At 42.1% G+C, this 22,682-nt stretch overlaps 1 protein-coding gene across 11 annotated transcripts in view; it reads right to left on the reverse strand.

Moving 5' to 3' along the window:
• LOC101480758 (receptor-type tyrosine-protein phosphatase mu) overlaps positions 1-22,682 on the reverse strand; it is a 222,954-nt gene that overhangs the window by 80,715 nt on the left and 119,557 nt on the right. For 6 of the 11 annotated variants that reach the window (XM_024803718.2, XM_076888609.1, XM_076888608.1 and 3 more), the window contains 2 exons: positions 5,993-6,125; positions 82-114 (listed from right to left, as the gene is read on the reverse strand). In XM_024803718.2, coding sequence (XP_024659486.1) covers positions 82-114; positions 5,993-6,125 — 166 coding nt within the window. The remainder of the gene's footprint in view (positions 1-81; positions 115-5,992; positions 6,126-22,682) is intronic. The other 5 variants (XM_024803717.2, XM_024803716.2, XM_076888607.1 and 2 more) reach the window with 1 other exon arrangement.

Consider the following 22,682-nt stretch of genomic DNA (forward strand, 5'->3'; position numbering starts at 1 on the left):
GTTACAGGCAGGACACATTCAGTGTTTCAGCTTTGATGTCAGTGTGAAGGTGAGGGGTCAGAGGTCAAACAGGTTACTTACAGGTAATAAGTGTAGGAGTGATAATTTCTTCGTCTGAGTGGTGGGGGGGCGGAGCGGAGGGAGTGATGAGATGGAGGGAAAGAAACAGAAAAAGGAAACCACAGATTAATGTCTCAGAGAGAACAGACAATCACTGTGTGAAGGAGAGCAGTGGAGAGCGGTGATTGGCTGGCACCAGTGTGCGAGGGGAGGATCACGTTTGATTGGTTCAGAGGAGTGTGTACATAGCTCATGTGGTATTTACTCCTCTGTACAGACAGCTACATGGTGGTTAGCCTGGACTGAGAAACAGAAGAATAAACACGTTTATATCAAATCACCCTCAGTGAGAAACAGCAGGAGTGTTTCCACATGCAGTCACCAATCAGCAGCTCATGGGGTTCCTCTGGGCTCTGTTCTGGGTCCTCCACATGTCTAACAACAGGCTGTTAGTCTGAGCTCACGCTGACACCAGTCAACACATCGAGATGACTTTCACATCAAGCTGTCAGTCCACATCTACATGCATTCAACAGGATTTTAGTTGTTTGTTTGTTGCATGCGTGGAAACCGAGGCATTGCATTATTAGGGGCGTGGCCTCTGTGACTGACAGGTGGATGGTGACACAGGTAGCTGCTAGCTGTCTGCTAGCTTCCCCTGAATTGGACCTCTGCACTGTGTTTGTGCTGTTGGAGCCTTTTAATGACATCATGACATCAACAAAGCTGCTGTGAGGTTCCTGTTCTTTTGTACAAATTAGCGCTCCAACCTCTTGTCCAAATATGCCAACTTCTTCTAAAACAAACATAGAGGAACGCTTCAAAGCGTGGAGTCTATGGCTGTATTTGTACGATGTGTCAGGCCCGACTCTGGTTTGTGTTGAAAGCAGGAAGCTGCTTTTCAGCGCTCAGCCTCCGGTGTTAGAGAAAAACTACAAGGCTGAATGTCATGAAAGCAGCACAGCGCTGGAGTATGACCAAAGGATCAAAGCATTATATCTGACTTTCTTTAAAACTGCGAGGCAGAATGCTAACCTTGGGAGTCGTCCTTGGGATTTCAGCGCTAAGACACCTCAGGTTTCTCTGCTTGTGACAGAAATTCACCTCACTGATTCAATCAGCTCTCTCTCTGCTGTCTGAGTCACTGCCGGCACAAAATGCAAGCTTTCAGGGGTTCAAAGGTCATCGTGCGTTTGGCTTGTTTTGTGGTGTTTGGAAATGGAGCGGCTCCCGATTAGTGCAGAAGCTTTTCTTCAGCATCCTCGCTCTCACTGATGCACCCGTGCACATCAACAGCTGCAGGCAGATTAATCAGCATCTGTCACTGGGCAGCTTGAAGCCTGACGACAGGAAGCGGCGGTGCTGGGGACGTCTGAGAGCCGCGGTCTCATCACTCTGCATTACTGCTTCAACATCCAGCTTCCTGTTTTCACGCCCGCTGTAATGAGTCTGACCCCCGTTTGGTCACAGAGTGGAAATCAAACGCACCCTGTCAACATTAAAAACCTCATTAGAGGCCGAGCAGCCGTCTCGTTTTCGCTCTCTCTCTAATATCTGTGAGGGAGATCACAGCTCGATCGACCCAACACATGAGTGCGACTCAAACTGGGCACACACACACGCTTTAGAAGAAGTGTGTGTTTGTGTGTGTGAAGTAAAAAGTGTGTGCCTGTGTCTGCGTTGCCTGAAGCCATTCAGCTCGAGGCGACTCTGGAAAAAAAGAATAAAATGCTCTTTCATCTAAATTTCTCTCTTATCTTTGACGTTCTACAAACACAGAAGCTTTTCTGTCTGTGTTTAAATGTGTGTGCAGAATAAATCATGTGTGTGCGCTGTGTGTGTGTTAGTGTGTCCCAGTGGGGCCATGTGTTTGATGTTGGAGAATAAAGTGGGTCCAGATACAGTTTAATGGTGATTACTGCTGCAATCTGCTCCATTATTCATCCTCATTTTCCTCAGTGTCACCGCCAGGACGCCGGCACGACCGCGTCTTTGATGTCCAGCTACGCTCCACGTACAAAACACCGTCCTCCTCTCTGACTTCCTGGAAATCTCACGCTCATCAGAAGGTCCACACGCCGCTCATTTAACCCCTCAGTGCAGCAGCTCCCCCCGCTCTGTGGACGCCACCATCTACAGGCCCCATCGTCCACGTGTAGCTCTCACAGCAATCGACAGACCCAAACAGTCACACTGGGATCAAATCATCATCATCATCATCAACTTTATTTATAAAGCACTTTAAAACAACCACAGCTGACACAAAGTGCTGTACATTGGAACTGTAAAATAAAATTACATGAGATATAAATAAAAAACAAATAAAAGAAGAGTGAAATCATTAATTAAATAACTACTGCATTAAAAAAGAAACTAAGTCTCACTGAGGTTAAAAGCCAAGGAATAAAAGTGGGTTTTAAGACGTGATTTAAAAGTGGACAGTGAAGGGGCCTCTCTAACATGCATGGGCAAATTATTCCATAATTTTGGAGCCACAATAGAGAAGGCCCTGTCCCCTCTGAGCTTCCTCCTGGATCTCGGTACCTCCAGGAGCAGCTGGTCAGCTGACCTGAGAGACCGACAGGGTATGTGGGGATGAAGAAGCTCAGAGAGGTAAGGCGGGGCAAGACTGTGTAGACATTTAAAAACAAACATAAGAATTTTAAAATTAACTCTAAAAGACACAGGCAGCCAGTGCAGAGAGGCCAGCACGAGGGTTATATGGTCTCTTTTTCGAGTTCCTGTTAGGAGTCGTGCAGCCGCATTTTGAACCAGCTGCAGACGTGAGAGCAACGACTGACTGTGATAAGAGCCCTGATGGTGACAACCTTTTCAATAAAAAAGTTCAGAAAATCATTGCAAATCTCAGGAGAAACTTCCAAACAGACATTCAAAGGAGTATTAAGAACAGTGTCAATGGTCCTAAATAACACACGTGGGTTATGACCGTTGGAAGAAATAATATTTGCAAAATATTCCCTTTTTGCCTCTTTAACAGTGTTCTGGTAGCGATGCCAGCAGTCTTTGAGAATTTGAAATGATACATGCAGTTTATCCTTTTTCCACCTCCGTTCTGCTCGACGACATTCCCTCTCAACAGCACGACTGCTCTCATTAAACCAAGGCTCAGGTTTAGCCTTAAGCTGCCTGGTTTTTAAAGGAGCCACAGAGTCCATGATTTTTTGACAGCAAGAATTAAACCAGGAATGTAGGTCTTCTGTGTCAGAGGAAACAAAGTCAGAAGGGCCGCCGAGCTGATTAAAAGCAGCAGAAAACTGTGCAGCAGTGGCGGGGTTAAAAACCCGACAGCACCGAGTAGCAGCGCCAGGTTTAACTGCGGTATATGTCAAACCAACGTTGAATAACACAGGCATATGATCTGAGAGTGCACAGTCACAAATCTCCAAGTCAGTGACAGGCAGACCATATGACAGAACAAGGTCCAGTGTGTGTCCGTGCTCATGTGTAGGGCCACGTACGGACTGTACCAGGCTAAAAGAGTCAATAAGGCTTAAAAAGTCCTTTACCAGTGGCTTATCAGGACAGCATACATGTATATTAAAATCTCCAACAATAAGAACACTATCAAACTGGAACCTAACCCTAACCCAATCAATAGACCTGAACAATCAGGAATCGAGTGACCAATCAAAAGAACGGAATTGAAAAGACATAATTTAACAAAGTGTTCTGATTTTGAAAACTAATTCTTAAAAAAAACTGTTCCAGCATCTCAGAGGTCAGATCATACTGGAATCGAGTCAAACTGGAAGGAAATCAAACAGGAATCAAATCACACTGCTTTAAGCTCGTTATTTTGAGGGTAGACATGTTATAAGACCTGCACCAGAGGATCAGAAAGGAACACGGCAGATCTGCTGCAACTGACATACATGTAAGGCTGAATGTTTACATACAACATCCACATGTGATTATTAACATGTGACTGCTGCTGAGTGGAGAAGCCAGCGAGACACAGATGAGGAGACTGAGACGAAGGACGAGTTACAGGAATCAGTGTGTCTGTGTGTGTGTCTGTGTGTGTGTCTGTGTCAGTGTGTGTGTGTCTGTGTGTGTGTCTGTGTGTGTGTCTGTGTGTGTGTCTGTGTCACTGTGTGTGTGTCTGTGTCAGTGTGTGTGTGTCTGTGTGTGTGTCTGTGTCAGTGTGTGTGTGTCTGTGTCAGTGTGTGTGTCTGTGTCAGTGTGTGTGTGTCTGTGTCACTGTGTGTGTGTCTGTGTCAGTGTGTCTGTGTCTGTGTCAGTGTGTGTGTGTCTGTGTGTGTCTGTGACCGTGTGTGTGTGTGTGTCTGTGTGTGTCTGTGTGTGTGTCTGTGACCGTGTGTGTGTGTGTCTGTGTGTGTGTCTGTGACCGTGTGTGTGTGTCTGTGTGTCTGTGTGTCTGTGTGTGTGTCTGTGTCAGTGTGTGTGTGTCTGTGTGTGTCTGTGTGTGTGTCTGTGACCGTGTGTGTGTGTGTGTCTGTGTCTGTGTGTGTGTCTGTGACCGTGTGTGTGTGTGTGTCTGTGTGTGTCTGTGTGTGTGTCTGTGACCGTGTGTGTGTGTGTGTCTGTGTGTGTGTCTGTGACCGTGTGTGTGTGTCTGTGACCGTGTGTGTGTGTCTGTGTGTCTGTGTGTCTGTGTGTGTGTGTGTCTATGTGTGTGTCTGTGACCGTGTGTGTGTGTGTGTCTGTGTGTCTGTGTCTGTGTCTGTGTGTGTGTCTATGTGTCTGTGTGTGTGTCTGTGTGACCGTGTGTGTGTGTGTGTCTGTGTGTGTCTGTGTGTGTGTCTGTGACCGTGTGTGTGTGTGTGTGTGTGTGTGTCTGTGTGTGTGTGTGTCTGTGTGTGTCTTGCTGTCTGTGTGTCTGTCTGTGAGGAGAAGAGTTTGTAACATTGTGTAATATTTGTTTAATAGATTGTGTAATTCTGCTTTAGAGGTTCCCAGAGCAAATGCTGACTCAGCACAGCACCCAGCAGGTGATTCGATATGACGGGTGGTGTAATGATGGAGCTCCTCAGTGAAGCCGTCAGCAGGCTGAACAGGTAACTACAGCTCCGTCACAAACATGGTGAGAGCAGCACTGGTTCACACTCTGCATGTCAGGGTCAGAGCTTCATCAGCCACACGTCTGAAGGTTTCTCCGTCATCACTGTGAGCCACGCTGGGAACAGCTTCCTGTGATTTAACAGGTAAATAAGGAAGCTGACAGTCCACAGCGTCCTCTTTGCTGACGATACCTGGATGTTCCCTCTGACCAGCAACTGCTCAGTAAATTCCTTGAACTGCAGTTTATGTGATGCCAACATCTCATCTTTGAGGTGTTATTGTGTAAATCTGAAGAACCTCACCTTCAGATTAGACTGACACATCTACTCTGGTCACAAAGCCTTTTAGCTAAGATCAGACTTTCTCTAATCGAGCTGCAGTTCGTTAAATGTCACTGCCACCAGTGCTGCTGGACTCAGGGGCACCTGTGGACCTGCTCGTTTTACCAATAAGCTTCCTCAGCCGGTCGGTTCAGGTCTGGTTTTCATCTCCTCTGAATCGTAAGGCTTGCTCACAGAAACGTTAGTACTAAATAAAGTTTCAGAATGTAACAACGCACCCGTCAGTAGCTAGTGTCATTATCAATCAAGTTATTATTGATATATTGAACTAAATCAGCTGAGAGTATCTTTGCCATTAAGGTCCACAGCAGGTCATTAATGGTCATTAAACTCACCATTCTCATAGTAAAATCAGTGAAATGGATTTCAGATCACCTGTTAAACAAACACATTGAGAAGCTGGGACCAGAGTGAATCCTCTAATTCAGTCTTACACTCAGTAAACAGTAAAAACCAGAGCAGTGAGAGTGTGAAACTACGACCGACTCTTAAAGCCCAGCGTCCTAAAGTTGCAGGCTGCCTTGTTTCCGTGTTTGTGATTTCCTTACCGTTTCTTCATCAGCAGGATGACTCCCAGGAAGATAATGATGAACAGCAGGATGCCGGCGATGGAGCCAGCGATCTTCACCGTGTGGTCCGACTGTTTCTCCTGCTCCGGTTCTGGTTTCCTGGTCGCAGTGCCTGAAAACCGCGAAGCACAGTGTGGACCGTTAGCTACTGTGTGCTGATCCCAGCCAGCCTCAGTCCTCGCTGTGCTGCTGCAGACACCCATCATCGCCTCACACTGTAGCATCCACAGGAACCAGTGGTAGCCAGCACCTAACAAGATCTATGATACCATGTATGCATCATGTATCTGTGGCATAGTAAATATCACTGTTGAATAAACTTTCCATGATTAACTGTATTCAAATCAGTCATAACCAGCAACATGTTTACTGTGCCCACCTGCTCCAAAAATGACTCTGCTGCATTTAAATGACAGCGCTTCGCAAATCATAGCCTGCCTTACAGTTATCATTCGAAACAGCAGAACCAATCACAGCGGCCGTCTCAGAACAGTTCTCACTGGTTCTGTTCTGTGGTTCTGGTCCAGCTGCTGGTCTGAGAGAGGCTGTCTGCCCTCAGCCTGAAGGAGGGACAGATGATGTGTGAGGGAGTCCTCCTGCTCTGACTGTATAATGTGATGGGATGTCAGTCCCATGGAAAACCCATTAACCACTGTGTGTGTGTGTGTGTGTGTTCAGGTGTAATATCCTTCCAGGTGACTCAGTAGATGAGAAACATTCAGGACACCACGTCGCTGTCGAGCGCTGTAATGTGTCATTTCAGACATAGCCCACTTTTCCAATCACAGCTTGACAACAGCTATCACTCACCCTTTGAGTGTGTGTGTTTGTGTTTGTGTGTATGTGTGTGTATGTGTGGGGTGAGGGGTTTCAGCACGTCTGCTCTATGAAGACATTGAGTACAATTCAATTCAATTTTATTTAAACAGCACCAAATCAGAAGAACAGTCGCCTCACTAGGTTTAAATCTGGGACTCCCCACCATTTGACCCTTAGAACTGAAGAAGCTTCTCGGATGAGAGGTGAAACGTCTTCAAGCAACTTAAAGAAGTCCAGGCGCTTTTCTTTGCAAGCTCCTTTGACTACATTAGCCATAGAAATTCCTGCAGGGCTCTGACGAGTGTTCGTGTTTTAAACTGAAGCTGTTGATCAGTCAATTACGTCGTCCTCAGCAGCACCGTCACACTGATTGACAGCTGTGTTTCTGATCCACAGCTCAGGTGTGTTTTGACTTAAGGCAGAGTATTAGGTGGCCCTCCTGAAACTCATCTCCACACCTGAGTTACAGTGGTCGTTACGCCTCGGGACGCCACTTGCCCGATCATGACCATAAAAACTGCCAGAGGACAACGTGTGCGGAGCCTGAGGCTGATCCAGGTGAGCTGATATTCAGGAAGAGAGCATTTGAAACAATACCCTCTCTAAAAGATAAGAAAGGTGTTTTACAATTCGAGGCTAAACTTACCAGCAAAATAATGAAAGAGTTCTATCAGGACTTATATTCCCTTGAATGTCAAAATACTGTAGACGCAAGGAGATTGTTTCATGATAATCTTAATCTCTTTATACTATCAGAGGAAAGTCGATTAAATTTGTGCTGTCCCATTGGGGCACAGGAAAAAGCTGCAGGCCCTGATGGGTTTGGGCCAGAGTTTTACAAAAAAATGGCTAAACATATGGTGGGTCCTTCATTAAACATGTATGTAGAATCTCTTGAGAGGAGCACACTTCCACCCACCTTAAACCTTGCCCATATATCCCTAAAGAAGGATAAACCTGCAAATCTGTGTACATCTTACAGACCTGTAAGTTTACTCGGTGTAGATTGCAAGATTCTGTCCAAAATTTTATCTAGATGACTGGAGGAGATCCTGCCAGTTCTTATAAAGCCTGACCAAACGGGTTTTGTCAAGAATAGATACTCCCGCTCCAAGGTACGCCGACTCATAACTGGTGTGCAGTTTTCTCAGAACACCAATTATAGGGCTCTTGCAAATTCATTGGATGCCGAGAAAGCATTTGATCGTGTTGAGTGGGAGTATCTATTTTATGTTTTGGACAGATTTCATTTGGGATCTGAATTTGTCAAGTGGGTCAAACTGTTGTATGGGGCCCCAGCTGCAAGGGTATTGGTTAACGGCTCAGATGTTTTACCACTGGGTAGAGGAACGCGTCAGGGATGTCCACTTTCTCCCCTACTGTTTGGACTTGCATTGGAGCCACTGGCAAAGGCTATAAGAACTGACCCTGAGGTCTTGATGCATGCTCAATCATCCAGGTATGTAAATCTCCAAAAGCTGATTCTGTTCATCTGAATGTAGCGTTTTTGTGGGAGAAACGTTTTGTCACTCATCCAAGTGACTTCTTCGGTCTCAGCTGACAGTCATTATGCAAATGTCCTGTTTATAAGATTGGGGAAACCTGCAGTCAGCTGAGACTGAAGTAGTTACTGAAAACGCTACATCCAGATGAACAGAATCAACTTTTGGAAACTGACCCTGAGGTCTGTAGGGTAACCTTGTTGGATACTGAATACAGAATTTCCCTTTACGCAGATGACGTGTTGCTCTTTGTCACTAAGCCAGAAACATCTATTCCTGCACTGACACATATCATGAATCAATCTGGCCTTTTTTCAGGGTATAAAATAAATTATGATAAATCTGAAGCTTTGCCACTGGGTGATGGGGGAGATGGGACACTCCTCCCAATTTTTATTTCAGGTGGTCGACCACAGGTTTTACAAATTTAGGTATTAGGGTGTCCGTAGACACAACAAAGTTGTACAAGTTGATCTTTAAACCAATTGTTGCCTCAATCAAGAATGACCTCAATAAGTGATTTGACCTTCCCCTATCTACAGTGGCTTGCAAAAGTATTCGCCCCCCTTGAATTTTTCCATATTTTGTCACATTACAGCCACAAACATGAATCAATTTTATTGGAATTCCACGTGAAAGACCAACACAAAGTGGTGCACACGTGAGAAGTGGAATGAAAATCATACATGATTCCAAACATTTTTTACAAATAAATAACTGAAAAGTGGGGTGTGCGTAATTATTCAGCCCCCTGAGTCAACACTTTGTAGAACCACCTTTTGCTACAATTACAGCTGCCAGTCTTTTAGTGTATGTCTCTACCAGCTTTGCACATCTACAGACTGAAATCTTTGCCCATTCTTCTTTGCAAAACAGCTCCAGCTCAGTCAGATTAGATGGACAGCGTTTGTGAACAGCAGTTTTCAGATCACTTTATCTGAAGATAGCTATACATGCATTTATTTCCTCACGCTTGGACTATTGTAACTCGTTGTTTATGTGTCTAAGCAAAGGTTCTCTGGATTGTCTGCAGGTTGTGCAAATTGCTGCAGCTAGGCTGTTGACAAAATCCTCCAAGTATTCACATGTGACACTATTGCTATCTCAGCTACACTGGCTTCCTGTTGAATTTAGAGTACATTTTAAGATCCTGGTTTTGACATTCAGAGCCTTGCATGGACTGGCACCACCCTACATCTCCGATCTGCTACAGCCCTATGTCCCCAGCAGGTCCCCGAGGTCATCTGATCAGGGCTTACTTGCTATAAAACAGACTAAGACGAGAACTAAGGGTGACAGAGCTTTTGCCACTGTGGCCCAGAGACTCTGGAACTCTCTCCCTCATACATTAAGAACTGTGGACTCGGTAATTGTTTTTTAAAAAAAACAACTCAAAACTCACCTTTTTAAAACTGTTTTTGGTTAATTTTTGCCTGTTTTATATTGTCTGTTTTACCCTTTTATTATTTGTTATCTTATGTGCAGCACTTTGTGATGCTGTCTAGAAAGGTGCTATATAAATAAAATTTTATTTATTTATTTATTATTTATCTTGGATGGGCAGAATAAGTTTAATCAAAATGAATGTTTTACCCATAATATTACAACCTATACAAATGTTGCCTCTCAGGATCATTACCTCCACCATAGCTCCAGGTATTGGCATTAGTATATTTGATGATTGGCATTCTAAAAATATAAGATTTATTTGCAATCTGTTTGAAAGGGGTAGTTTTATGGCCTTTAATCAAATTCAAATTAAATATAATTTACCACAGAAACACTTCTGTGGGTTCCTGAAAGTAAGACATTTTATAAATTCCCTTAAATTTTGAGCCAATCAACCTGCTTTAAATCCTACTGAAAGCTTTCTCTTTAAATTTAATGAGGAAATAATCACAAAAAAGAAATTTATCTCTCTTTGTTATAGGAAATTATTGTATCTGAATTTTGTAACCACTGATAAGGCCAGGGTTCAGTGGGAAACCGACCTTGAAGTTCAGCTTAGTGCAGAAGCATGGTCCAAAACTTTTAGATCTGCCAAGAAAATGTTTTCCTGTAACAGACTCCAGGAAAGCCGTTACAGAATTGTACATAGACTGCAGCGTACGCCAGAGTTTCTAAATAAAATTCATCCTCAGATTTCTCCTCTTTGTGTAAAGTGCAATACGGATGTAGGGACTTACTACCATTGCATATGGCAATGTCCTTTAATTACTAGATTTCGGAAAGATTTTGCTATGGAGCTTCACTCAGTCTTTCACCAGACGATCCCACTGAACCCTGTCCTGTTCACTCTGGGTCCATCTATAGAAGGGCTTCTGTGTCGTCTGTACAAATGCTTTTGTTATGTAAACTTTTACATTTAGCGAGGCGATGTGTACTGTTTCAATGGATTCAGAGACAGTTCCCCACTGTTACACAATGGTAGAGAGAAACATTCAAGGTGTTGCCCATGGAGCGCCTTACTGCCATTATAAAGGGCAATTGTGATGCATTCTGTAGGATATGGCGGCCTTTGCTTGATCACCTACCTCGTGACCTTGCTGTGCTATTACATGAAGGGGGAGCACATTTTGCTACATTATTTTTCCTTTCTGTTGGTAAAAGAAAAGAGTATTGTGGTGAACTGTACTCTCTGTGGAGGTTCTAAAACTCTTTCAACAGCAATTCTAATCTGATGAAACATCTTCAGAAACAGCATGCATCTACCAAGTTAGTTGAAAAAGAACCCGAAGGTAACGTTGTGACTCTAGCTCCGCTGAGTTGGGAGTTCGTCTTGTAATCGGAAGGTTGCGGGTTCGAGCCCCGGCTTGGACAGTCTCGGTCGTTGTGTCCTTGGGCAAGACACTTCACCCGTTGCCTACTGGTGGTGGTCAGAGGGCCCGGTGACGCCAGTGTCCGGCAGCCTCACCTCTGTCAGTGCGCCCCAGGGTGGCTGTGGCTACAATGTAGCTGCCATCACCAGTGTGTGAATGTGTGTGTAAATGGGTGGATGACTGGATATGTAAAGCGCTTTGGTGTCCTTAGGGACTAGAAAAGTGCTATACAAATACTGGCCATTTACCATTTACCATCACAGTCCATCACCCAGCCACAGCTACACAGGCTGATTGCCAGGTATGTTGTGGAAGACATGAAACCCATCTCAACAGTTGAGTCCCATGCTTTCAGACAACTGATTAGTCATATACCTGTGCGAGGGAGAGCTGGGAAGGCACCATCCAGAAAGACATTTTGCAGTTATTTATACCAAGAATATGCCAAGACGGAGTCAGAGCTCCAAAGAAAAATACACTCGACATGGTAGAATATATCTCCACAACAGCAGACATTTGGACAGTGCATAATAAAAGTTTTCTTGGTGTGACCACGCATTGGATAAATGCACAAAACATGAAACGTGAGAAAGCAGCGCTGGCATGCAAGGCGATTTATGGGTCGACATATGTATGACAGTATTGCATCTGAGCTGGACAACATTAACTCATCTCATGGCCTATTGTTACAAAAAAGATTTGTATGCGTAAAAAAGATTTGTATGCGTAAAAAAGATTTGTGTGTGGACTTAGAAAAAAAACCCCTGCAAGTTACAAGTATGGATTTTGACCCTATTTTTCTTCCTTTCATCTGATTGGTCAATGTCATGTCAATCACAAATGTAACAATCCAATCAGAGAACAGATGGGTTTGGCTGTCGAGGGGCGCTTTTTTTGAACTGCAGGTCTTTGAAGGGTGATACAGTTTGAAGCTGGAGGATCGCTATACAAATATCCGATAGCGGCTAGGTCCCCTAACGCACACACAATTTTTTTTTTTTTACGCACGCACAAATCTTTTTTACGCACACACAAATCTTTTTTACGCACACACAAATCTTTTTTACACATACAAATCTTTTTTACGCACACACAAATCTTTTTTACACATACAAATCTTTTTTACGCACACACAAATCTTTTTTACGCACACACAAATTCTTTTTACACATACAAATCTTTTTTACGCACACACAAATCTTTTTTACACATACAAATCTTTTTTACGCACACACAAATCTTTTTTACACATACAAATCTTTTTTACGCACACACAAATCTTTTTTACGCACACACAAATCTTTTTTACACATACAAATCTTTTTTACGCACACACAAATTCTTTTTACACATACAAATCTTTTTTAGGCACACACAAATCTTTTTTACAAGTACAAAATATTTATGACCACATGTTGAGCCCATAGAATTGGATCTTGTGTGTGTGTCTGTCTGTGCATGTGTGTTTCCATATGTGTTCATATATGTGATTGTGTGGCTGTTATTTTTTTTCATTTAACAAGTATATTTGAGGGACCCTTATCATGTTCAGCATTTTTTCAGCTGTCCATTTTGCTTTTCCAATTTTTCTATTTAAGTTATTACTATTGTGCTAAATCATAGCATTTCTGCTGCTTTTTAGTATTTCTCCTAAATCATACTATTTCTGATATTTTATAAGATTTGTGCTAAATATAGTATTTCTGCTAAAACATAGTATTTCTGCCAAATATAGTATTTCTGATTAATTATAGTTTTTCTACCAAATCATAGTACAGTATTTCTGCTTTTTATACAATTATTGCTTAATATAGTATTTCTGCTTAATTATAGTATTTCTGCCATTTTAGAGTATTTGTGCTAAAACATAGTATTTCTACTAAATGTAGTATTTCTGGGTAATCATAGTATTTTGATATATTTCTGGCAGGTCCCCAGGGAGTCAATCCTCTGTGAGGACTGTAATATTCAAATTTACATATCAGGGCCTGCACGGCTTCCCAATCATATCTGAGGGCTGAGACATTCAAATTTGCATATTGAGGACTACATGGCTTCCCAACCAGCCAATCATATCTGAGGGCTGGGACATTAAAATTTGCATATTGAGGACTACATGGCTTCCCAACCAGCCAATCATATCTGAGGGCTGGGACATTAAAATTTGCAAATTGGGGCCTTCATGGCTTCTAAGCCAACCATTCATCTGTGTCATATATCTCTAATAATTCATATTTTTATTTTAAATAGTCAACACTTAAGGATTCCCCCATCCCTTCTGAACAAAACGGTGTAAGAATGACAGTTCTAGCCCCTAAGGTTAAGTAATTCTGGCCGTTTGTTTGAGGGAAATCCTCAATATGACAAATAGACTGCAAAAAACCTGTTTCCCTGTGCGTAAAACCCTGCACTTGGTTCACCAGTTTTGGCGGGGAAAAAGTACACAACCTCTCTGATTGGTGGATTCAAATTGAGCCGCTCACAGCTGTTTGACTGACTTAGAAACACGCTGTTAACAGCCCCTGTTCACTTGCTGCTGCTGCTGAGTGTGTGTGTGTGTGTGTGTGTGTGTGTGTGTGTGTGTGTGTGTGTGTGTGTGAGAGAGAGAGAGAGAGAGAGAGAGAGAGAGAGAGACCCTCTTTAGGGCAGCATCTCATTGATGGATAAAAATATAATATATTCAGAATGGTTGACTGGCATAGACCCTGTGTGTGTCTCTCTCTCTGTACATTTCTGTATCCATATTTGATTTTGTGTTTATCTATTGGTTTTTTTCCAAATTTACTTTTCTTTTTTTTCACAGGTGAACAATTGGTTTTGAGGGAGCTTAACCATGTTCCGTTTTTTTTCAGCTTGTCATTTTACTTTTCTAGTATTTTCACTTCAGTTATTACTATTCTGCTCAATCATAGTATTTGTTCTAAATCATTGTTATTAGAGATAGATTAGATTAGATAGAACTTTATTAATCCCTCGGGTGGGTTCCTCTGGGAAATTCGATTTCCAAAAAAAGCACAGCACCGACAGAAGTTACAGAGTTACAGAATATTATATATATATATAATACACACACACACACACACACACACACACACACACACACACACACACACACACACACACACACACACACATATATAAATACAGAGACAATATAAATAAAATATACAAAGGGGATAAATAGAATAAATAGGAATAAAAATAAAAATACAAGTGAATTGCACATTTCAAGTATTGAGTCTATTGCACTGTTGACTATTTACAAAAAGTATTGCACAAGGTATTGTACAGTGAGGTGAAGAGGCACTACAGCTTAGTTGTTCCCCCCTCCTTTGTCCTCCTGTCTCCCCTCCCTCTCCCCTCCAGAGAGGAGTTAAACAGTCTGATGGCGTGTGGGACAAAGGAGTTTTTAAGTCTGTTAGTTCTTGTCTTTGGGAGAAGCAACCTGTCACTGAACAGACTCTTCTGGTTGTTTATGGCCGTGTGCAGAGGATGTCTGGCATTGTATTATGCTATATTGTAGTATTTCTGCTGAATCATAGTATTTATACTATATTATATTTTTTCTTTCTAAATATAGCATTTCTGCTATATAATTGTAATTCTGCTATGTTATAATATTTGTGCTAAACCAGAGTATTTGTGCTGAAACATAGTATTAATTCAAAATTACAATATTCATAGTTCATCACAGTGTCTCTGGAAAATCACAGTATTTCTGCTATGTTGTACAATTCTCCAAATCATAGTGTTTCTGTAATGTTTAAGTATTTTTGGTTAAATATATTCTTTCTGTTATCTTATACTATTTCTCCTAAATTCTTGTATTTTTGAGAAGTTATGTTTCTGGTAAGTTACAATATTTCTGCTAAGTTCTGCTATGCTACTGTATTTCTGCCAAGTATTATGTTTCCTCTAAGATATTGCAGTTCTGCTAAGTTATTACATTTTAGCAAAGTTCCTTTGCTTCTGCAAAGTTTTTATAATTTCTGCAACTTTTCAGCTTTTTCGGATAGTTTTAGCAGACAGCTTCAGCTTTAAAGCATCCACACAGCATTTTCGCAGGAAATGCAAATTTTTCTAGTTAATTTAATGTTGAAACAATGCATTGCAAAACAAGGTTTGCACATGTCCTTGGAAGTGAAGATGCTTTGCTGGCTGCTGTGACACTACCAAAATTTAAGCTTCGTTGGTTACATGACCAAGTGCGGAAGGACCTCGCAAAGGGACGTCTGTTGGTAGAGTGTCGAAAACTTCTCCCTGAGCAAGATCAGCTACAACCAGGTACCCGCACCACCAAGACAACACAGCACCCGGGTTCTAGCTAAGAGGATCTTCTCCTTTGAAGAAAATGAGGACATATATGCCACTGTTGAAGCTGAGGTAGCCGAGTACCTCAAATCAGGAGCAACAGGGTTAGACTCTCTGAAGCATTTCCCGATGATAAAGAAACTCTTTCTTAAACTTAATGCAGCCACTCCTTCAAGTGCCCCAGTTTAAAGGCTTTTCAGGCTGGGAAACCTGATTCTCACTCCAAAGAGGAACAGGTTGTCCGATCATAAGTTTGAGGAGCTTCTCCTCTTGAGGTACAATTGTTGGTTTGATGGAAGTTGAGTAGTGCTGATATGATGATGATGTGTTGCCTTCAGTGGTGCTCTACAAGGTCAAGCATGTTAATATTTCCAAGTGAAACTTAGACCACTGAAGCACTTAAAATGCAATTATATTTTATTTATCGACATGGCCGGTATGGAGGAAATATTATTTTGGTTTGACTGTTTATGAGGCTGAAAATACTTATTATTTATTTGATTTCTCTTCCCTTTCCTGAAAATACTTTTATTACTAAACATGAGGTCTCCAGTTGGCACAGTTCAGCAGTTAAGTTTACAAAGAATGGACAAACCTCACTGTGTTTATGTTAAACCATTTTTGCACTATATGTTTTGCACTTTGATACCTACAGCTCCTAAATGGTCTGAGGCACAGTTTAATGTTGGCACTGCTAAAAACATACTTTCTCCCCATTTAAATGGCAAAAATAAATACATCTTTCAAAAGTTTCAACACACTGTATGTCGTGTTTTGTGATCCACTGCTTCTTCCTAGTGATACTACGTACAATGATTAGATTTATAGCACTGCTGTATCAACCCCAAAATGATGTGTTTGCATTTGCAGAGGGTTGAAACAATAGAAAAAGATTAAACAGACTGATAAAAAAGTGACACATAAACAAACATTGTTAGTTTCTAATATAGTTTCATTTATTTCATCATTAACTTGCACTCACACTGCCATTTTAACCATTTTAGGTTCAGGTCATTAGGTGGCACAGTGCACTTGTGGCAGTATACTGCTAACATGAAAGCAAGCTAGAAGACTGGCATCCTTGCTGGGAATCCCGTTAGGGAAGCAACACATTAATAAGAGAATTCTGGGTGAAACCAAAGTTACTTTCCCTAGTAACTAGTTACTTTGAAAGTAACGAGTAACTTAAAGTAACTGAGTTACTTACTGGTGGTGGTCAGAGGGCCCGGTGGCGCCTGTGTCCGGCAGCCTCGCCTCTGTCAGTGCGCCCCAGGGCAGCTGTGGCTACAATGTAGCTTGCTATCGCCAGTGTGTGAATGTGTGTGTGAATGGGTGGATGACTGAATGTAGTGTAAAGCGCTTTGGGGTCCTATGGACTAGAAAAGCGCTATACAAATGCAGGCCATTTACCATTTTACTTTTGATAGCAGTAACTAGTAATGTAACTAAGTTACAAATTTAAAGTAACTTACCCAACACTGCTCATGTATCTGTTTTTTTCTTCTTCTCTTCTTCTTATTTGTATTTGGCTGTGCTGATTTGTTGCTGTTTGTATTCCAAAATAAAAAATCAATAAATCTTTTTTTTTTTAAAAGAAAGAGTAGAATAGAATAGATCTTTGTTGTCACTGTTACCAGAACAATAAAATACAGTTTGACATCTCTCTGTTAGCAGCATGTAGATTTTTACATTAAAATTCCTTTAGGATAAGAGAAGAAAAAAATAAACTTAAACTCTAAGAGGTACCTACACAGGGAATGTATGTAGCAACATAAGTATCTAGACAGTTATGTAGATAGATGGACGATATATAATAACAAGACTGGTTTCTGAGTTTTACAGCTGGGGTGGACGAGGCTAAGCATTAAGTTTTCCAATGAATTAAAAGTCTGTCTGGGTCTTTGGTTGATTAATAGGCTGGTGTGAAAAATTGCTGCCACACCGCCCCCTCGACCTGTGCTTCGAGATTTCTGGTAGTTAGAATGACTCGGGGGTGTTGACTCATTTAAACTAACATAATCATCCTGCTGCAACCAGGGTTCTGTAAGGCAGAGTAAATCGATTTGTTGATCATTATTAACTTGTTGTTCCTAGAGTATTTAAAAGTAGAATGGGAGGGAGAGCCTTCAGTTTTCAGGCCCCTCTTCTGTGGAACCAGCTTCCAGTTTGGATTCAGGAGACAGACACTATCTCTACTTTCAAGATTAGGCTTCAAACTTTCCTTTTTGCTAAAGCATATAGTTAGGGCTGGACCAGGTGACCCTGAATCCTCCCTTAGTTATGCTGCAATAGATGTAGGCTGCCGGGGGATTCCCATGATGCATTGAGTTTTTCCTTTCCAGTCACCTTTCTCACTCACTATGTATTAATAGACCTCTCTGCATTGAATCATATCTGTTATTAACCTCTGTCTCTCTTCCACAGCATGTCTTTTATCCTGTCTTCCTTCTCTCACCCCAACCGGTCGCAGCAGATGGCCGCCCCTCCCTGAGCCTGGTTCTGCCAGATGTTTCTTCCTGTTAAAAGGGAGTTTTTCCTTCCCACTGTCGCCAAAGTGCTTGCTCATAGGGGGTCATATGATTGTTGGGTTTTTCTCTGTATCTATGAAGCGCCTTGAGGCGACTTTTGTTGTGATTTGGTGCTATATAAATAAAATTGAATTGAATTGAAATTGAAGTCATGTACTAACAGAGACTTGGAGGAGAGAGACCTAATATTTAATAATCTTCATGTCTGATCTATGAAACCAGTTCAGCTGCAGTTTACTGAACTGGTTTCTTTTATTTTCTGTTTTCATTTCGTCTCTTCAAGGTCAGACGAACTCGACTATCAGCTCCCTCCTGTTTCATCACACACACACACACACACACACACACACACACACACACACACACACACACACACACACACACACACACACACACACACACACACACACAGTATCCCCCCTTGGAGGCAGAGAGCTGCTGTTTTCAGTTTAAAGGCTATCAAAACACTGCTTTGAAGACAGAATTTATCTGTGTGTCTCCTTGTGTGTGGCGTGTGTGTAGTTTGTATGTATGTGTTGTTGCATGTGTGTCACAGCGGGCCATGGAGAAGCTGTTTTTATGTGAAAGTGAAGCTGTTTTCTGCTTCAGGGCTTCAGCCAGTCACGCTGCGTGGGAGGTGTTTGTGTGTGCTTCAGTGTGTGGATACAAGGCGAACAGCTGTTAGTATTTGAGGACTGCTGGTAGCACACACACACACACACACACACACACACACACACACACACACACACACACACACACACACACAGTTGGTGTGTGTGTGTTGAAAGTTTCCACTTTCAGGCTGGTAAATATTTAAATGTAATTTTCTGTGAGTTGTGAATCTGTGTTTGTGTGTGTGTGTGTGTGTGTGTGTACCTGTTCAGTCCACACACGCACACACACACTCACACAGACTCACAGACACACAATCATGGCTTTGCCCTCCCTGAGGTTTATCTCCAGATGATGTAAACTCTTCCTTGTTTCTGTGTTGTGTTGATATTCTTGGACTCGAGCAGTGCAGCTTAGCATGACTCACAGTGAGAATAATCCTTCTGTGTGTGACTCTGGGACTCTCAAAAGACCCTCGGCCTCACACACACAAGCTGTGTCCCAATTCATAGACCACAGGCTTCGGAGGACCCGGCCTTCATGGTCTAGGTGGGCCGGATAGGCTGGAAGTAAACGGCTGTGAAATGGGACGGTCTAGACTTCAGATTTGCGTCACCGCTGCCTCGGTGGAGTTTAACCCTTTAAAGCCAGTTGGAGCGGGCACGCTCCGTTTTACATAACTATTTTTAAATCCCGGTAGCACTGCAACCATGTAAGCTAGCGCAATAATTTGTTTGCATATGAAACCGGAGAAGTTGTACTTACATCTTATGCCATCAGCTTGTCCTCGGTCACGGTTTCCTTCCACATATAGCTTTGCAAAAACTGCATAAAAAGCACTTGCAGCAACAAAAACATAATATTCCAGAAACACCCTTTGCCGATTCGATCAGCTGTTTGTAACACTTCCTACGTCCATCAGCGCGAACTATCGCATGTCCGCCATGACCTGCCCGAAACCGGAAGTGACGTCATTTTGCGGAAATGTAGTTTTTTTTTACCATCAGGGCCTTATGAGCCTATACTGGTGTTTTTCAAAGTTATGTTTGACTTTATGACTTTCTGTGTCGTTTCTGGGATGCTTAGGACTCATATTGCACTGCTGGAAATAGTTTCTTTTGATGCATATGCTGCTTTTTGCAGATTTTCATTATAATATTTATTTTCGTTTTTCCTGCAGTATATAAAAATTGGTGTATTTCAAAAATAAAACTATGAAGACATTTGAAATAAATTTCCTGTGGTGGGAAACTATTTTGTGCAACTTTTTTGTATTTACAGTTTTGAGGGATAAGCCTCTTAAATTTCTCTAACTAGAAATATATGTTAAAAAAAACAAAAAATGATTTTAAATTTTTACTTTATTTCACTTTTTTGCAATTTATGTAATTACTATGCACTTAACGCATACATATTATTAAAAGTTGGGTTATAATGGTTGTATTAATGTATATCAACTTGAAATGCTCCCAAAAATGGCACTACAACATGTAAAAATATAATATAAGCTTTGGCGGACTTGGTTCTATGGTAGGTCTTAAAGGGTTAATAAACTCGGCCGTCTGCTCCTTGCTATCTAAAATATAACAGGATACTGGCGTAAACTCTCGACTATCTCACACTTCTGTTTAATCAGTTTGACGTTTATTCAGCTGTGTGATAACTATAACTTTAATCTCAGCCAAACCGATTTATCAAGGAACAAAGAAAACACTGAAAAAAGCCAAAAATTTAAATTTTTAAGTTATCTGAGTGACTTATATATCACATATTCGTAGCGAAAGGGGGTTTGAAAACGATGTGCTGGGAGTTCGCTGTTCTTGACGGTTTTAGTGAGCCTCGAGCTGGTGGGTAACAGACGTCTCCGAAAACGTCGGAGCACTTGCAAATATGCAATGTCTTGATAAACCAAGCAGATATTTGAAGTTTACACAGCTACATTCTTGCCTGAAAATATGTTAAACGTTTATTTTGTGACCCAGAAAGAATAATAAGAGTAATTTTAAAACTTAGTAGCGGCCATCATTGTTGGAAATTGGAATTGGCTGGGCCGTGCTATGAATTCTGGGATATGGCCACGAAGGATATATCCGACCCATCCTTCAAATCTGGGGAAAAGGGGGACGCATTTGTCGGCCGGACTCGGACGAGTCTACGAATTGGGACAGCCTTCGTTGCGTCGCTGTGATGTTATCGGCCTTCAAATACGGCCTCAGGAGGATGCAGCCTAAGAATTGGGACATACCTACAGAGCCTCTGCAGCCGTTGTCTGACCGCCTTGCTTCTACAGAACCTGCAGCGCGTTATTATAATAATAATAATGGATTGCATTTATATAGCGCTTTTCTAGGCACCCAAAGCGCTTTACAATTCCACTATTCATTCACTCTCACATTCACACACTGTTGGAGGTAGCTACAGGTGTAGCCACAGCTGCCCTGGGGCAGACTGACAGAAGCGAGGCTGCCATATCGCGCCACCGGCCCCTCTGGCCAACACCAGTAGGCGGTAGGTGAAGTGTCTTGCCCAAGGACACAATGACCAGGACAGAAAGAGCAGGGGGATCGAACCGGCAACCTTCCGGTTACAGATTAGCAGGACCCTGAGGTTCCATGAATGCTTAACACGAGAATAGGAAGTGCTGTTACCTTCAGCTGAGACCTGAGCTGACGGACCTGCAGCTGGGTGGCAGCAGTAGATCCAAGCAGGGTTCGGTCATCAACTGCTGCATTGTTAGCTCGGTGCCCTCTGCTGGACTGACTATGAAACACAATTCTACAGTTTTTGGGCTGATCTGAGATTTTTAAAGATGGGAATAGAGATTGAAAATGTGACGTCACTCAGGGGTAAAACCGCAAAGAATTCTGGGAACTCGTGGCAAGAGGTACTAGCGCACGCAGGCTTTCAATTGAAATCAGTTATACAGCGATAAAAAGAAACACAAAAATGTCAAGAAGCTGTTGTATTATTAACTGCAATAGCCGGTCGCATGACAGCCACGGGAAGCCGACGGGTAAAGAGATCGGTTGTTATCGGATTACGTCGTTGAAGAGAAATAGTTCGAGCCATGTTTCCGAGGTAACAAAGACGCGACTGGATTGCAGCCATTCAAAGAGCAAATATAACGTCCCAGAACACTCCAGCTCACAGGTTAGTCTGCTCCAAGCATTCCCACAAAGGTCAGTCTGCTGTTGTAGTTAATGCGTCATTTTTCTTAACATAATTGGTGATATAGGTTACAAGCAAGTCTGGCGCTGAACAGAAATTGTCGTGCTATGCTCCTTTATTTATTGTGCATAAATAGTAAATTGTCCTGACGCAATATTGTGTTTCGCTTCTGTTATTATGGTACACTGACAAAAACATATACTTTTATTCACAGGATAAAACAGTTGTTCTGTATCACTAATTGCCCAGTACGATTACAGCATACAATATTATTGTCACTGCTACATTTCTGTGATGGGTACCAGAAATTATTTCTACTACTAATTAATTACCATTGAGCTCAAAGGTCCTATTAATAAACGGTTAACGAATGTGTATTTATGAAGACGATTTGTGAGACTGGTAAACTTATGATATGTACGATGGTCTTTACTTTCTACACGGTGCATTTCAAGGTCCTGCACCCATCCGTCGGTAAACTGTACCTGGGCTTGTTGCAGTGACCTGAAGTTACTAAACTTCACGAGTGTATGCACTCACTCCAAGAACCGTATAATTATAAATATGAGCGTGGTGAAAGTTGGGCAGCACGCTGACGTCTTTTCTCCCTCTGTGTGCTCGTAAGGATCTAACACTTTCACTGGTTTGATTTTTTTCCTCGTATCTTTTCTTTGACTTTTCATTAAGTCTGTCTTTGTACGGACCGGCATTGTTCTCCTTTGTTTTGTACATACCTTTTTGGGGGGCAAAGAAAAAGCAAGAATTTATTGGAACCGAAGAATGAACGTTTTGCGGTGCTGCAAATGCTTGCATTTGATGCAGTACTTGGATTGTTTTGCCATGAGTTACCGGCATGCAATGCGCGAAAGTCACGTGGTCTGTCAATCTCTATAACTGCAAATCAAAC

Source organism: Maylandia zebra, linkage group LG9 (assembly GCF_041146795.1).
Source record: "Maylandia zebra isolate NMK-2024a linkage group LG9, Mzebra_GT3a, whole genome shotgun sequence".
Lineage (NCBI taxonomy): Eukaryota > Metazoa > Chordata > Actinopteri > Cichliformes > Cichlidae > Maylandia > Maylandia zebra.